This window comes from Octopus bimaculoides, chromosome 4 (assembly GCF_046866305.1).
Source record: "Octopus bimaculoides isolate indiv1 chromosome 4, ASM4686630v1, whole genome shotgun sequence".
Taxonomy (NCBI): Eukaryota; Metazoa; Mollusca; class Cephalopoda; order Octopoda; family Octopodidae; genus Octopus; species Octopus bimaculoides.
The window spans coordinates 21023422-21042627 of record NC_142931.1 but is presented as its reverse complement, the minus strand read 5'-3'; the positions used below and the strand labels follow the sequence as shown (position 1 = coordinate 21042627).

The following is a 19206-nucleotide window of genomic DNA, read 5'->3' as shown; positions in this document are numbered from 1 at the left end:
GTGAGGTTGCCAAGTGACTCACAACAAAAAGAAAAATATATATACTCTCTTTTACTCTTTTACTTGTTTCAGTCATTTGACTGTAGCCATGCTGGGGCACCGCCTTTAGTCGAACAAATCGACCCCAGGACTTATTCTTTGGAAGCCTAGTACTTATTCTATCGGTCTCTTTTGCCGAACCGCTAAGTTACGAGGACGTAAACACACCAGCATCGGTTGTCAAGCGATGTTGGGGGGGGGGGGAGGAACAAACACAGACAGACAAACATATACACACATACATACATATATATATATATATATATACACATATACGACGGGATTCTTTCAGTTTCCGTCTACCAAATCCACTCACAAGGCTTTGGTCGGCCCGAGGCTATAGTAGAAGACACTTGCCCAAGGTACCACGCAGTGGGACTGAACCCGGAACCATGTGGTTGGTAAGCAAGCTACTTACCACACAGCCACTCCTACGCCTATATATAATATATACGTATATGTGCGTATAACTTTTACGTGGAAAGGTTAACAGTGACTTCAAAGGTTTGGGTTGCTTGCTTTCATCAGACTGATGAGGTTGAGCAAACCAAATCTTCAAAGCTACAACAAGTTACTTACCTTGAACATGTGTTCAGGTAACAAAGATATTGATGATGATGATTATCATCATCATCATCATAATCATAAACACTCACATGTATATATGTTATGTATGCTTTATATTTTATATATATATATCTACACACACACACACACACACATACATACACATGTATGAGTTATCAATACATTCAGACATATATAGGTTACAAAACTATTTAGATCAATCTAAATATATAATCGTACACACCTATACTAAATATAACTGTGAACATGGAGGTTTTTATCTGGAGTAGTACAAACACAAATTTAGTAATAAATCCACTTTTAATTATCGTAACCACCTCCACAACCACTATCATTTGACATACCATGGTCACCCTTTATCATACCTAGCATACACCCCACCCCTCAAATATATATACACACATACATAAACATGCATAAATATGTATATGTGGGTATTTATATGTGTACCTACACACTCACATACAGTTGTGTGTGTGTATTGTATCAAGAAAGCTTTGTTTCTAGGTAACGAGTGTAGTGTATACTCTTAGATTACCATAAGTGTTCCCCTTGACTCTTAAATAACCAAGATAAATTAGTCATAGTGCAACCTATTTCTATGACATAACTAATCTACATCTTGAAATGTGTGACATAACTAATCCCCAATTTTCCTTGAAACTCCTGTGACCTAACTGTTTCTCTGACACTGACGAAGTCCTTAGTTATGTAAATACTTAAGGCTTACACTCTTAGACAACGACAAACCGATATCTGCTTTCAAGTGGACTTTCTGCTTAGCATTTACTACATATCACAGCTCTCCTCCTCCTCCTCCACATTCCTCCCTCCCAACATACATACTCACACACACGTATGTATGTATGTATGTATGTATGTATATACGTGTGTGTGTGTTCATGTATGTGTTTATCATTTATTTTTGTGTATGTATATGCACATGTAAACACAGACACACTTATATACATACAGAGGTATACATTATAAATTGACTGCTAAGATTTTAATATAAATTATATTAGACATAAGTACTACTTCTCTCCCCTCTCCTCCTGCATCTGAAACTGGTACTTATAATGTCACACGTGTGTGTATATATGTGTGCATGCATACGTTTTTCACCTGTTGTCATTATTTTTGTTTCTATGTGCATAAAGATTCCTAGTAATTTAGATATTGGGAGGGGGGAGTATTCTGTTTCTTTGTTGCTTTTGCTTTTATTTGCCTAATCCATTGAAATATGGTTGTAGTGTCATTACTATGTGGTTTAGAAGCCTGTTTTGCAACCACGTGATTTTGAGTTCAATTTTATTGTGGGCTTTCCATTACAACCTGGATCAATCTTGGTCTTTTGTGTGAAATTGAATTGAAAGAAAATCTATGGCAGCTTGTCAGACAGGCTATACTTACACCTAATCCATCGCCCAGTTTACTACCACCATTTGACCCTTGGGTGTTTATAGTATGATCCATCCTATTGCAGGTATTGGAAACCAGGTTGCCATTCTGAGAATAAACCATGATTTATGGTTCCTTCCTCCCTTCCTCCTTTTTCTCTTTGTCTTAGAGGCCCCACAGAAAGGTTATATGATTGCGACCCTTGCCTTAAGGTACTGGCATGGCTTTGTGTTTATAAGTTCACTTTTGGTACCATGTAGTCGAGAGTTCAATCTCACTGTGTGGGCATTGTTGGTAATGTCCTACACAATAGCTGCTGGTCAACCAATTCCTTGTGAGTAAAATTGGTAAACAGAAACTTAAGAAACCTATGATCATGTGTTGTGTGTGCATGTGAGTGTTTGTGTGCATGTGTCTTTGTGTAAGCTCATATTTCCCCTTCGTCTTGACATGTTGAATGGTTTTGTAAACAAAAGTCACATTCAAATGCTATTGTTTGTTTCCAGTTCTTTGTGTAAGTTTGGCTGCTTATTGTTTGATAGACTGGGCTGATTTCTACCTCATTCAGAAACAAGTGGGGGTTGGCACCAGGAAGGGGTGTCCTGTGATAACAAACCAGATTTTGACATAAATCTTTAATTATGACTTGAACTCTTGTCTTAATTCTTCCATCTTCATAGTCTCTTACATTAAGTGGCTACTTTGTTTGGAACTTTCTTATTAAAAAAAATATAGAAGACAGCTGGAAAGAGGGTATGCACATGTTATATGTAGCCCACATCAATTTCATAGCAATTTGATTCTTAAAATGTTTTGATTTATGTGCCAAGAGTCGCTCTTGGGTTAATTATATAAGTTTATTTCAATCACGTGTGAAATATTTTAAAGAAAATATCCAGGAGTTACATTTCTTGTTACTTTTTCTTTCTAAAAATACTTTGCAGGTGATTGAAATAAGAAGCCTTGTTATCTATGTTGCATCACTGATCAGATAGCTTTGCTTCAGCTCAACAACTTTAAAAAGTTTGTTGAAAACAAATAAATCAAAACTAGTAGATTTGCAACAAGGAGTGAAACACTAATGCTTTTGTTACTTGCCTTGCTTTGAGCCCCCAAGTCTTGATTGAATTGTAGCAACACTGTTTATAGCATTAGGTGTGTCTTGGGCATGAAAACTTGGTAGACGCACCAGAAAAAGTGCTTAGTAGCATTTCTACTGGCTTTAAATTCTGAGTTCAAATGTCATTAGGGTCAACTTTGCATTTCATTCTTTCGGGGTCACACTGTCGTTGATGTAATTGACTTCTACCTTCCCCAACAATTGCTGGCCTTGTGCCAAAATTTGTAACCATTATTAGAACTTGAAGTGGTGAGCTATGAATACTTAGTGCATCAGACAAAATGCTTAACAGTGTCTCTTACAGCTCTTTTATTCTGAGTTAAGTTCTGCCTTGGTTGACTTTGCCTTTCTTTCTTTCAGGGGTCAATAAAATAAGTACCAGTTTAGCAGAGGTCAGTGTAATCAACTCACCTTCTCCCTCTAAAAATTGCTGGCCTTCTTCCTAAGGTGACAATATGCCAGAATTGGGAAAATACTTTATGGCATTTGGTATTTGTTCCTGCTCTTTATGGTCTGAGTTCAAATCTTGACAAGGTCAATTTTGCTTCTCATCTTTTCGGGGGTCAATGAAACAAAGTACCAGTCAAGTACTGGTTGGATGCTATCAACTAACTCTTTCCCCTCAAAATTACTGGTCTTGCGTCCAGATTTGAAAACACCATTAATACTCCTTAATATGGCAGCTTATCAGATTCATTTAGAGCCTCAAAAAAAATCCCTTGCAGCATTTGTTCTAGCTCTTTATACTCAGAGTTTTAATCCTGTTGATATATCTGTAACTGACTGATCCCTCCCCTCAAAATTTCTAGCCTTGTACCTAAATTGGAATCAATTATTAGTACTTCTTCATATAAACAACTGGGTTTTTCAGGATTCACTTGCATCATGTTCCTGACAATTATGTAAATGACTTAATGCCACTAATGATTTTATGTAGTACAATTGTCTAGCACAAAAATGATTTGCATTTTTGTTTGTTGTTTTCTCTTATGTTTTTTGGGATGCAGGCACAACTGTGTAGTTAAGAAACTTCCTTCCCAACCATGTGTTTTTGAACTCAGTCTTACTGCACAAACACTTAGGCAAGTGTCTTCTTCTATAGCCCTGGACCAAGCCTTGTGAGTGGCTTTGATAGACAGAAACTGAAAGAAGCCCATCATATATGCATATATACATATATTGTGTGTGTGTATGTCCTTGTCTTACCATCAAGTCATACAAGTGATGTCATTCATTTCCATTCTTCTGTGAAGAACATGTCTGGCCATGGAGATATGTTACCCTGCTTGAAAATATGTGAGGGCTGACAAGAGGAAGGGCATCTGGGCATAGAAAATCTTCTTCAACAAATTCTATCTGACCCATGTAGGCATAGAAAAGTGGAAGACATTAAAACGATGATGATGATGATGCTGAAACTTTATACATCTTAATCATCATTATTTCAAAAAGATAAAAAAAAAAAAGAAGAACCAGGTTAATCCTTAAGTCTGTCCTATTTATAACTTCATAACAAAGGTATTACAAAATTGGTGCTATTTCAGTATTTAGTCCACTCAATTATTATGAAACTTAAAGGATCAGGAAATTCTAGAGTTGTGCAGTATCTTTGTTGGTTTGTTTTGTTTTGGTCTCATTTGTTTTTTAAGTTGTTTTTTTTTTTTGTTACAAAGAAGGTCAATATTATTATGTCGCAGTAGACCTGAAATGAAAGGTCAACTTAACAATTAGGTTCTTTGACCCCTTAGGAGAAAGCTATGTAATTTTCAAAAAGAAGGCAAGAAAATGACTGTTTTGTGACAATATTGGTGGTGTATGGTTGTTACAAAGTAGGTCAGTATTATTAATGCTTTTGCCCTGCCGCTGCTGCTATTTCAGCACATTGTACTTACCACCACCCACATGCACACATACACATACATCTTTTATATGTGTTTACTCCATCCCTTACATGTTTTGGTTTTTTTTTTTTCTTTTTACAGTTTACATGAGTGGGATGGGATGAGATGGGATGGGACAATTTATGTAAATTTGGGCAATTATATATTACTGGAGCTAGTATTTCTACTACTTGGATGTCCCTTCCAGCTGCTATAAACCATTAAAGCATGAAATAGAAATTATACCTGTTGGCAGGCCAATAGCTTAACATTAGCAAACTAAAGTATCTTGTCTACAGGTATTTATATATTTATTCAGACAAAGGGCTATTACAATTTCTATGCTTACAAGCTTCAGCCAAAGGTCTATTACAATTTCTATACTTACAAGCTTGCATCTAGTTCCCCTCACTCCCAATATAAATACTGCAACTATGGTTTATCTACTGTGCTTCTATAAATATAAATAGGTGTGATTGTGTGGTTAAGAAGCTAGCTTTCAAACTATGTGGTCCTAGGTTCAATTCCTATTCTGTAGCATCTTGGGCTAGTGTCTTCTGCTCTGGCCCCAGGCCAAATAAAGCCTTGTAAGTGGATTTGAAAATCAGAAACTAGAAGAAGCTAGTTGTAACCATATATGTGTGTGTGTGTGTGCATGTATTTGTGTGCATGTATTTGTGTGTGTCCTTGTCTTGACATCCTGCGATGGTTGTAAATGAGCATCATTATCATCCAAGCAAAGTTGTTCATTTCGAGTCTCCCCTGAAAAACATGTCTGGCCATAGGGAAATGTTACCTTGCTTGGAAACAGGTGAGGATTAGAGATAGAAAAGGGCATTTGGCCATCTAAAAAAGCTTTGACAAATTTGGGCTTATCCATGCAAGCATGGAAGAGTGAACATTGAATAATGGAAAATGAGGGTGATTTCCATACTCTATGTTGCTATTTCCCTACTCTCATATTAAGTACTCTTTCTATGTTGGGTTTACGGTAGTTTTAATTTTTCTATGACACTCATAGAGTAAGTTATGCCCTCACCCATGCCTCAGTTCTTTGTTAATGCAATCAGCATTCTTAACTTACACTACTTCATCACTTACATAACCTCATGAACACCACAGCATTGCATTTTTCTTTGTTTTTCTATAAACTCTAAGGTGTACAACTTTATCATCGTCGTTTAACATCTGCTTTCCATGCTAGCATGGGTTGGACGATTTGACTGAGGACTGGTGAAACCAGATGGCTACACCAGGCTCTGAATCAAAATCAGTTGATGGTGTTTTACTGGACACTAATTTTTATGTTTAGTTATCTGATGCTGTCACACTATTTAGATCATCATCAGTGCTTGCAAAGTATGGCAGTGTGTCTGATCAACCCCTACTTCTCAGTCTCATATATAAACTGTCATTAGAGTCAGAAGTGAATACTTAGGAGTCTGTTAGGATGGTTGATCACGTCACCTGTTCAGACAAACTGGAAAGAGAATGTCATATGATTGATTGCTATTACAAATAAACCAAGCGAAGGAACTGTACAGATGCTCTCTCATTTCAATAAAGTCAGCCTCAGTAGAATACTAATAATAATGGTTTGTAATATAGGTACAAGGCCTGATATATGGAGGAGGGAGTTTGTCAATTACATCAATCCTAGTACTTCACTAGTATTTTATTTTCAAAGGACAAACAGCAAAGTCAACCTTGGCAGAATTTGAACTCAGACTGTAAGAAACTGGATGAAATCGCACTAAGCATTTTGTCCAGCTTACTGCCTTGATAAAAATAATAATATTCTACCTATGCAGAGTGTGTATGTGTGGTGGGAGGGGCTTGTGCATGTAAGGAAGATTAACTGTTATGAGTGTGATATATGTAATTTGACACATGAGGGTTTTCGAGCGAGATCGTTGCCAGTGCCCCTGGACTGGCTCTTGTGCGGGTGACACATGAAATTTCTTTGAGCGAGATCGTTGCTGGTGCCCCTGAACTGGCTCTTGTGTGGGGTTGTTGTAGGATTTTCAAGCGAGATCGTTGCCGGTGCCCCTGGACTGGCTCTTGTGTGGGTGACACATGAGGTTTCTCGAGCGAGATGAGCGTGGCCGTTGCCAGTACCGCCTGACTGGCCTTCGTGCGGGTGACACGTAAAAGCACCCACTACACTCTCTGAGTGGTTGGCGTTAGGAAGGGCATCCAGCTGTAGAAACTCTGCCAAATCAGATTGCAGCCTGGTGTAGCCATCTGGTTTCACCAGTCCTCAGTCAAATCGTCCAACCCATGCTAGCATGGAAAGCGGACGTTAAACGACGACGACGATGTTGCTACATTTGGAAAGGACATCATATTGTTGCCTACCAGCTCTCATGATCAGGCTGCCTAACTACATTTGTCTTCTTCATCATCATCATCATCATAAATCACCACATTTATTACCACCAACACCAGCTTTTACAATATATATATATGAAAGTTTGTGTGCGTGTGCGTGTTCTCACATGCTCTTTCATTGAGCTTCCCTTTTGTTATAATTAGTTATGTACTGCCTCGTTTTTAGCACCCTCACCACTACAGCCACCCTTACCACTACAGCCACCCTCACCACTACAGCCACCAACAGCCATTATCATACAGCAATAACAAAAACAACTTTGTGAAATAAATAATCAATTATCAACTTTTTGATTGTTTGTAATTAGTACCATCTATTAATGAGGGGATTATCTCTTTTGAATTCAGCAGGAGTGGAGAGCTGGGAAGATATAATGTTCATGCTTTTTCTCATAAAATTATGTTTGTGTGTGTGTGTGTGTGTGTGTACATGATGCTGATGACATACATACATATATATACACATATACATACATGTGTGTATGTTTAGAGAGAGAGGGGGAGAGTGTGGGGGAGAGAGAGATGAGGGTGCTGAAATCAGGAATTAAAACTGGATTATGGAATTGGTTCAATGGAAAACTTCTCTTTCCATTCTACATTTCTTGGAAATAAGAAAGCTTCTGCTTAGTTTCTTGGCTTGAATTTTTTTTATTATCAACCAAGTTTCCTCTGAAACTGCTAATCTACTGTCTTAAAAATAGGAAGGGCACATAGATATACAAAAAGATGAGTTGGATAAGACAATAAGTCTGGAACATACTTGATCTTCAGTTTGTGGAATTGGATTTGACATAATCAAAATTGTTTCAGCTTCATGATCTTCCTACATGTGTAGTGTGATTTGAGACTGTCTGGCTGCTAATTTTTGCAGGATGCACAACAGACCAATGAGGTTCCACCTACAGGTGGGTGCAGTGCAGTTATCTCCCTTTGCTGAAACAAAAACAAATCAGTTCTGATACTTGTGTTTCAGAAACAGTTGTATGATATCTACTTGGAACCAAATGAACAGTAAAGCATTGGAAATATCTGTGTATTGTCCATCTTTGCAGCTGTGGTTATATATACCTTGTTGCTTTTATTGTTGTTGTTTAGGCCCTGATCATCTCTGAGTAGATCTGTGATCAAAAACATTCATGTCATGATCAACCAATCCATCTCATATGCATTCCTTGCATGTTGAGAGACCATGTAGAGGTTTCCTGTATGGCTTGTACACTGGCTCAATTTCCTATTGAACCATTTACCTTCAGTTACACCATTAATATCCTTTGGATTGGTAGGGCATGAATATTACACAGTCCCATTTGGCCTTATTTTTAAATCTATCACTTTGTTCCTTTATCTAAACTTAATGCAGCTACAAATGTCCCCTGCAGCACTCCTCACTGTCTTTTAGAAAGTAAGATACTTTGGATATTGCAGTCCTAGATTCAGTCTGAAAAAAAAATAAGAATAAAAATAAGGCTAGATGGTCACATCTGGAATGCTTTTAATCATGTGTTTGGTCAACCATGTCTTCTCTGTGACTAAACAACATCAACAACTTAACTTTTATTTTTTCTTTGTAGTTTTTTTTTCCATTTACTTTATAAACTTTATTCTTTTTAACCTACTTAAATTACAAATGTTATTTACTGTTTTCTTTTTTCTTTCTTTTGCAGTGGTGACCACCTTGTGCGAGTTAGGGCACAGGTCATGACAAGAGATGACTCTAGTGGGGGGTGGGTGCCGCTCAATGGAGGGGGCCTCAGTTATGTTTGCCTAAAAACAATTCCAACTGTGAGCAATGGTAGTGGAGGCAGTGGAAGGGAGGTGGACTTACATAACGATTACATTATTTATGGAGAAAGGATCGTAGATGCTAATGTAAGTATAAATCTCTCATTATATATTTTCATTTTTTTTATCTTCTTTCTTTCAGTATTCATAACATGCGATCTCAAATTTATGCAAGGGCACAGTTATGGTTGTGTGATTGGGAAGTCCAATTTACAAACTTATGGCTTTGGGTTCAGTTCCACTGTTCATTCTTTATGCTGACCAAATGACCAAAGCCTTTTAACTTTGGTCAATGTGAGACAATCAACAAAGTAAAGACAAAGTACGTTTAAAAGTAGTGTCCTGACATTGCTTAGGGCAAAATACATTGAGTAGAACCAGTGAAAGAATGATAAAAGTTCTAATAGTAGATCTGCTTCAATAAATTCTGTCCAGCCTATGCAAACATGAAAAAGTGGACATTAAAACAATGATGATGATAATGAGAGCTTGTTTAATTGCTGCTTACTTAATTCCATGGATTATTACATAAAGAGAGAAAAGACGCATGCACAGAAGAGAAACAAGGCTAAACCAAAAGTTTGTGCACCTACCCTGCACATGCTACCCTTTATCTCTTTATATAATGAGTTACTTCTGCCAGGGTCTGCACTGCCAAAAATTAACGAAAACTTAACCTACATCCACACCGGTCTTTATGAGGTTGTCCCATATGTCTGTCAGGTTTTTGAAATGCAAAATTTGTTTAAATGATGCCTTGCTGATGGGAAACACTAACTTCCATGGATTACAAAAAGAGGGGGAAGAGAGAGAGGGAGAGAGATACACACAGAACAGGAACAAGAATAAAGCAAAAATAAACAAACAGTATTTAATAGTCATGTGTCTAAATGCTACTGCCAATGTGTGCTAGTTATCTTGTAATTGGTCAGTTGCTAAAGGACATACACACACTGTTGTTAAGACCTACATACATATACACACACATTGTTACACCTCTTGTGTTACTAGGTTACCACTGAGAATGAAAGTTGTTCATCTTTCTCTTTCTATCATCTCTCTCTCTCTCTCTCTCTCTCTCTCTCTCTCTCTCTATCTCTCTCTCTCTCTCTCTCTCTCTCAGACACCACCCCTTATCTCCTAGACCACTTTATTTATATTTGCATTTACATCCTTCTTTTTTTTTTCCCCCCTCAGTCACTTTCAAGTCACTTATCTTCCCTCCCACTATTAATTCCAGTAGTTGGTTCTGTATGTATGTGTGTGTGTTGTAAAATTCATATGGACTGGGTACTGGGACTTCAGTTTTTACCTAACAGCATCTTTGGCTGGTTGAATAAACCATTGGGCAGAATATTTGAAGTTCCAGTCAGGAACTTTACAATAAATTTGTCTCTACTCTCAATATAAAGTCATTCCAACACTAAACGTTTCATTATTTTTAAAATTAGCTCTAAAATATTGGTTTCCGATTTTGGCACAAGGCCAGTTAGTTCAAGGAAGGGGTTAAAAAAGTCAGTTACATCAACCCCAGTGCTCAAATGGTACTTTATTTATTGACCCTGAAAGGATGGAAAGCAAAATCTGAACTGCTGAACATTTTGCCTGCTGTGTTAATAATTCTGCCAGCTCACTGCCTTATAAATTAGCTCTAGAATATTAACCTCAATCTGATATAATGTATACCATTATCATTATAATCATTATTTTAACATCCAATTTTTGGATTCAGTTCTACTGCACTGCACTTTGGGCAAGGGTAAGCTACTATAACCATGGGTCAGCTAAAACTTTGCAAGTGGATTTGGTGGACAGAAACTAAAAGAAGCCCATCATGGTATGTTTGTATTTGCATTTCTCTGAAAATTACTGAGATACAAGTGGGGACAGTGGAGTTGACTGTTCACCATCCCACTTCCATTGCACACACACATTCACATACCTACTTTTACATACACACACATATTTTTACATACACACACATGAAACCTCCTGCTACCAGTTTGCCATCACCTCTTCCTTTCTTTCTCATTCATATGTTGTGACGGAGAAAAACATGAGTATTATTATAGTAGATTATCTTTCTCATATCTCCTCTTTGTGCATATGCACAGCATCTTTGGTTACTATGGAAACAGAGTTTTTCACCACGGCGATGTGTAAAAGACTCGCTTCTGATTGGCTAAAATACCCAAATTTTGCAAATTTTAAAGGCTAAACTTTTTAATTATGGATTCTTAGAAAAAATGAATTTCATTTTCATAGTTACTATACAAAACTTAATCCATATACGAAATTTTGAAAACCATTGGAACAAAATTGTAAACAGTGACGAAAGCCACAAAGATCCTAATTCTTAAGTGCTTCTTCTACAAGATTTCTTAAAATTTTCAGATCATAGTAGGGTGGGATTTTGTAATTGACTTTCTTTTTCATTATTAATGAAATGCAACATATTTACTCTGTAGATTAAGAATATAGTGATCTATTTACTCTTATTATTTCAGTTTGCTATGTGATTAATTACCTTGTATTGAAATTACCAGGCTATAAAGCTTACAAGCAATGTATTTACTGTAAACCAGTCAGGTGTAATGTGATGAAAAATTGATTGCTATTTCTAGCAGGTTCAGCAAGCATATGCAGCAGTGATTCTTAACCAATTGTTACCAATGGACCCCTTTATTTCCTATTTTATTTGGATGGATCCTTGTAGACATTCCATGTTTTAAAAAATTGTTAAAATATCTTGTGCATTGTAGAAGTTGTTGTTGTTGGCACTCCGTCGCTTACGACGTCAAGGGTTCCAGTTGATCCGATCAACAGAACAGCCTGCTTGTGAAATTAACATGCAAGTGGCTGAGCACTTCACAGACACTTGTACCCTTAACGTAGTTCTCTGGGATATTCAGCGTGACACAGTGTGACAAGGCTGACCCTTTGAATTACAGGCACAACAGAAACAGGAAGTAAGAGTGAGAGAAAGTTGTGGTGAAAGAGTACAGCAGGGTTCGCCACCATCCCCTGCCAGAGCCTCGTGGAGCTTTAGGTGTTTTCGCTCAATAAACACTCACAACGCCCGGTCTGGGAATCGAAGCCGCGATACTATGACCACGAGTCCGCTGCCCTAACTACTGGGCCATTGCGCCTCCACGCATTGTAGAAGTATAACCAGTTTATTGCACATAAATTTATCAACATATTCTTTTACGGACCCTAATTGAGAAGCACTGATATAGAGACTCTCTCGTTGGTCTGTGATCCACAGAGTACTTTTATATAGCAGTAAGGTTTGAAATTTTTTGTGAGATGGTTAGAAATGCACTTGTCTTGTAGCTATTCTCTCCATACTGACCTCACCACTATTGGAGGTCACATAACAAAAAGAAAAGAAAAACACTTTTGGAAGAGATATTCCCCCAAAAAAATCCCCAAACATAGTAGAAGTATGGCCCATAGTAAGTTATTGCTAAAAACGATGTTCAACCACATCCAAAGATAGTCTTCAGCAATGTGATATATTAAAATTTAAAAAAATATATATATATAAGGCAAAAAGTTTCTAATAATGGGTAGTTTCCATGACCTGAGAAGACTGCTCTCTCTCTCAAAATATAACTTTAAAATAAATATCTTACATGTTCCACATATGGGATTGAACCTGCTTTGTTCTCTCACTGTTCACACACACACACACATGCACACATGCACCTCTCACTAATTAAGCCACACTGACTTCTTCCACATTCCTGTCAATCTTTGGTTAAAGAGGCAGAGGAAAGAAGTTATTTTTGGCAAATACCCTCCATGCTTAAGTTTACTTGCTCTACCCCCCACCGTCTCACATCACCACCACAACCTCCTACAAGATTACCTGTTCCCTCCCACACTTTCAACCCTATCCCCCACCATGACTTTCCATACCCTTTCTCTCACTCTGCTTTTAGACATCTTAAAACCCAACCAAGATCACTTGTTACTATTGCTGTTGCTACTACTACTACTACTACCACCACCACCACCACCTTCCAATGCCACCTCACCATTTCTGCTATTCACAACTCTTAGGCACCATCACTAAAAATATTATCTACTACCTTTGCTGTTGCTGCTACTACTACTACTACTACTATGCTAGAAAGTGGACTACCATCACCATCCATACTATTATTGCCCATCATCATCATCATCATTATTATTTATCTCTCATACTACTGTACAATTTTCAACTCCCACTACTACTACTACTACTACACCAATACCACCATCACAAACATTCCCACACCATCATCACTTATAGCTTTCACTAGTTTCCTCTTATTATTTTTTTTTTTTTGCCACTAGTAAGTAGCAGTTGCCCTCTAGCAAAGAATTCTTTGTGTGGCTGCTTGACATGCTTGAAATAGCAGTCAAATCTCTCTTAAATCACACCCTGCCATCTCAAAAAAAAAAAATTTTTAAGACCGATGGTAAATACTGGGATACCTTTCATAATAGATCTCTGCAATGAGAGCAAACCTTGGGCCAAACAATGGAAACCACCCTCCAGTAATGTCAACTACTGCTACTGGTCACCTGTCACCCCTATACATATCCAGTTCCAAAAGTCACAGGGGTTTTGTCTGGATCCCATAAATTAATTGTGACTTTATTACTGGCCACCATAAATTGTTTGTGACTTTTTTTCCTAGCCAAAATTGTGAAATTTATTATTGGTTATCATATACATAAGCGCAGGTGTGGGTGTGTGGTAAGAAGCTCGCTTCCCAACCACATGGTTCTGGATTCAGTCCTGTTGCATGGCACCTTGGGCAAGTGTCAGACTTACCAGAGCCTTGTGAGTGGATTTGGTAGACAGATACTAAAAGAAACCCATTCTCTCTTTTTCTCTCTCTCTCTCTCTCTCTCTCTCTCTCTCTCTCTCTCTCTCTCTCTATATATATATATATATATATATATATATATATATATATATATATATATATATATATATATATATATATATGTGTGTGTGTTTGTTTGTGTCTGTGTTTGTTCCCCCAGCATTGCTTGACAACCGATATTGATGTGTTTGCATCCCCATAACTTAGGGGTTTGGCAAAAGACATTGATAGAATAAGTACTAAGCTTACAAAGCATGATTCCTGGGGTCAATTTGTTCAACTAAAAGCCGTGCTCCAGCATGGCCGCAGTCAAATGGCTGAAATGAATAAAAGAATATATATATATGTACATCTAAATTACATAAAATTGAAAATATCACTGATCATCTCATTTTAACAGATTATTTGCCAAAATTATCTAAAAATATCTTGAAAGTAAATTTACACAGCCTCCAGATGACTTCGGAATCTCATGCAACTCTTCTGGAAATGCTGCCATAATCCTTGCCTTCAGTTCATCTTTGGTATTACAAGGAGTTTTGTTGGTGTCTACCTCACCTGCGCCCCACACATAATAAGGGGGTTGCAGTCTGGGAAGTTAAGTAGTCAGAGGCTAGGGGTGATGTGGTCGCACAAATTGTCTGACAGCCATGACTGTATTCTCTTGCTTGTGTGGCATCATGCAGAGTCTTGTTGCCAGACAAAGGGTCTTCCAGCAGCCACCCTCTTGGCCCAGGGCAGCACTACCTCTTCCAAGCACTTGATGTAGGCCTCCATGTTGAGCCTGAGCTTGTGTGGGAAGATGAATGGAGGCATAACGTCGCCATTGTTAACGATCACTCCAAACACCCTGATGTTCATTGGATGTTTGATTTTTATCACTCTCGGTACATGTCCTCAGATTGACACCCAAACTTTGAAATGTCTGTATTGGAGCTTCCAGCACAAATGCCAAGCAGTACACCATATTGTTTCCAAATTTCTGATAGTGAATTACTTCATGGTGCTGTTCTTCTCAGACAATGCTGAACTGATCCTACTTATGCTGTGTAGTCAACAAAATCAAAGACAAACAATGCTCATGCACAAAATTAGAAATATCAAATGATGACAATTTACCTATCACACCACATTGAGTCTGTGTCGCATAACTCAATCAGATATTCATAAATTGATTGTGAAAGATGAAATATAAGAACATGGTTAGGTAGTGTTGAGTCTAGTTGTGTAAGGATATGTATATATGTATGTGTACATAAATTCAGATTGGGATTTTTATTTTGATGTATTTGATGTTGCTGAAGTCTCCGTATTATTTCTAACAAGACCATGTAACTTGCCTTGACCAATAGCAGCCTGAATTCCAGTTGCCATCTTGTACTTCCTACATTGCCCCATTTGGCCACCTGTGTCTGATGAATTAGGTATCTGTGACAACCCTATGAAACTCTGGAGCCAAATCAAAGTTTTAAACAACAATGATGATGATGATGATGATAATACACTGGTTCACAGTAACAAGCAACTAGACTAGCCTAAATACACTACTGCACATTATATCTTTATTGCATACTTCTCCAGACTGTTACCCTGCAATATACTTTTGTGTGAGGGTGTGTGTGCAACTTTGTGTTGGTGTGTCTCTCACTGTTTGACAACTGGTATTGGTTTTGTTTATGCCCCTGTAACTGAGCAGTTCAGCAACAAGTGACCAATAGAATGACTACCAGATTTATTGCTGGCACCAGCCGTCGCTGTTGTATAGCTCCAAGTCAGTTCTATCTGAGCAGACTTATGATAAAAGTTATTCCAGCTATGATCATCTTGTCTTTTAAGTAGCGTGTAGAGCTACATTATCTACTGTGAGACCTCTCTGTTTCTGCAGTAGTAAAGATGTGATTTGAAGTGTTTGGCTTCTCTTTATTACAGATCAAGTCAGAAAACAGGGACATGAATATATTATTTGCTGTTGAATTTCATCCTTGTAGAACAACTTCTCCTTGTAGGTGATGTGTGCTGATGACTCACTCTTCAGTTATGTAGTGGACTCTCAGACACCAGTGTTTCAGCATGAATCTGCCTCCTCAATGCTCAGAACTCTACTATATCTGTGTACATGTAACTGGTAGTTTGCTTATCAGTTTTGAAAGAAAGACAAATGTTGACTTTAGTGTGATTTGAACTCGGGGATACTGAGAGCCAGAAAATATATTCCATGGCATTTTATATGCTGCTCTAACAACTGCCAATTTAGTGTGTCTGTGTGTAATACATACATACATGAATACAAATATAAGCAAATATATATATATATGTAACACACACACACACATACATACATACACATATATATGTCAATCCCCCTGGACTCCCTTTTGATCATACTAATGTTGGAAGGGGAGAGTAATGTTTGGAATGAGAGGTACGGGAGGAGGAGATCTATTAGAAAAAGTGAGTAGGGGAGGAGGAAAAGTACTAGGAACATAGCAGGCAGAGGGATAGTATATGTGCATGGGTATGTTTCTGGGACTGTATTTTCAAGCATTTGTATGGGTATGTTCATATGTGTGTATGTTGTTGTTGGGTGGGTGTGGGTGTGTGTGTGTGTCCCTGTGTAGACTTAACCTCCCCCACTACCATCTTCATCTCCAGTACCATCATCACCTCTGCCTCCACCATTTCCTGTTAGGCCAGCTGTTTGGCCTAGAGAGTATAAATAAGCTTCCATAAAACTACCATAGCATTTTCGCTCTCTCTCTCTCTCTCTCTCTATCCATCTAGCTATCTCTCTCTCTTTCTTGCTCTCTTTTACCTCACTGCCATCATCACCATACATCCCCCCCTTCACTTCCCTCGTCTCCCATCTCTACCTCACCCCTCTCTGCTGCCAGCCAAGGCAGGCTGCTTCTGCGCCTCATTACCACCAGCAACAGGAACAGCACCCCCACCCCCATCATCATCATCATCATCATCATCATCATTTTTGTAAATTGCTCTACTTCCTTTCCTAATTTTTCTAGTGTACTCTCACCCCTTCCCCCCCCCCCCCCACACACACACATCTTGTTCTCCTTTCTTATTCTCTCCTCTCTCTCTCTCTCTCTCTCTCTCTCTCTCTCTCTCTCTCTCTCTCTCTCTCTCCTCCTCTCAGGATGTCAAATCTACCCACACCACCACATAGTCACACGCACACACACATACATTCAAACATGTGCACTCACTCATAGATTCAGACTTTCAGACTTGTAGATATATCCACTCATAAAAGCAACCCTAACTCAAACTCTCACTCAACCGCAATGAACAAGTTATTTCACTCAGACATTCAAGCTGATGGAATGGTATATATTCAGAGATAAAAAAAAAATATTTCTCCTCTCTATCTTCTTTTTCATTCTCCCTCACTCTTATTCTCTCTGTTTCTCTTTCTCTCCCACTCAGTTTCTCTTTCTTTCTCTCTATCGTTGTTTCCCATCCTCCCACACACCAATCAAACCACCTCCCTTCCTTTACCTACCTTTACAGATACACTACTTCATCATTTTTAGCTTCCTATCTTCCCTACTCCTCCCCCACTCTCTCATCAGCACACACACACACACACACACACACACATACACATATATATATACATATATACAATATATATAATCTTACATAAACAAATACAGCTACGCATATAGACTAACATATGTGCACACTTACACACACACACACACACACACACACACATACATTGCATCACCAACCCTCAAAGCAACCAGTACTTCCATCACCAACAACACTATCATCATCATCATCATAGTCGTCGTCGTCACCACCACCACCACCTCTAATGCTACTACTGCCACCACCTCCAGCAAGGGAGCTATCAGAGTGAAAGGAAGCATGTGGGCAGAAGTTATATATCTACCCCACATATCTCTATCTATCTATCTATCTCTCTCTTTCTTTCTTTCTTTCTCTTCGTGTTAAGATTTGGTTGGCAGAGATGTGTTTTAATATATTAAGGCTTAGCTTAGTTTCAGGATGGGGTGAGGTAGATGTCTTCATTGGGAAGGTTGTGGCTGGCTGGCTAAGGGTGGAAGGTGGTAGTGGGTGCTGTACCAACATGAATGTGGGTGGGTAATCAGAATGGAAGATAGATACCTAGAGATAGATAGAGGGTAGAGGGTGTCGTGTGGTAGGATAGATGGGGTGGGAGATTTTTCTTCTGGAGAATGAAAGCAGGATAGTGATGTGGGGAATAGGGTGTCTATTCTACCACCATCACCACCCTGCCACTAATACTTCCACCTACTGGCATTTTCACACTGCCTTGAGGGGTGGGGTGAGTTGAGAGTGAAAGTGTGAAGGGAGGAAGTACATGTGGGTGGGGGTGCTCAAGGAATATAAAATGTTTTTTACAGATAAGACAGACCCTGGAATGATGGTATACAGAGAGAAATTTCTCTTCATCTCTCGCTCTATCTCTGTTTCTCTTTCCCTCTCTCTCTCTTTCTCTCTATGTATATATGTGTGTGTGTATATTTATATATATATATATATATATATATATATATATATATATACACATATTATAGGCACTAGACATACATGCATACACACGCGTGTCTATGTTTGTAAGCATCATGTGTGATCTATATAGAGGTACTCATTCATATGGATACAGACAGGCATGCATGCATTCAAATGCAACTTACATGCAACATGTGGAAATGCACCTGGGTTGTGAATATCTATTCATGAGAAAGACAGTGCCACACAATAGTACACACATATGGACATAACATATACACATACACACACACATATTGTATATACATGTATATATATATATATATATATATACATACATACATACATACATACATACATACATACATACATACATACATACATACATACACATATATGTATGTGTACGCACTGATCTATGTTGGCATTTAGTTATATCTTTATTTATCTTTGTTGTTCATCCCAGTGTCCACTCAGTTATTTCTCTTCATTCATCTTTATTTTAATTATGTAAATTACCCTAAGCCCCATGAATCTATTCTTTTTGCATATTCCCAAGTCTTAAGGTAAGGAGAACTGCTGTGCTTGTGAAGTTTATTGAGGC

General features: G+C 38.1%; 1 protein-coding gene across 2 annotated transcripts in view; it reads left to right on the top strand.

Annotated features, from left to right (window-relative positions):
- Nucleotides 1-19206, top strand: part of LOC106876307 (sprouty-related, EVH1 domain-containing protein 2) — a 191014-nt gene that overhangs the window by 96733 nt on the left and 75075 nt on the right. For both annotated transcript variants that reach the window (XM_014924802.3, XM_089350459.1), the window contains exon 2: nt 9084-9288. In XM_014924802.3, the coding sequence (XP_014780288.1) occupies nt 9084-9288 (205 nt within the window). The remainder of the gene's footprint in view (nt 1-9083; nt 9289-19206) is intronic.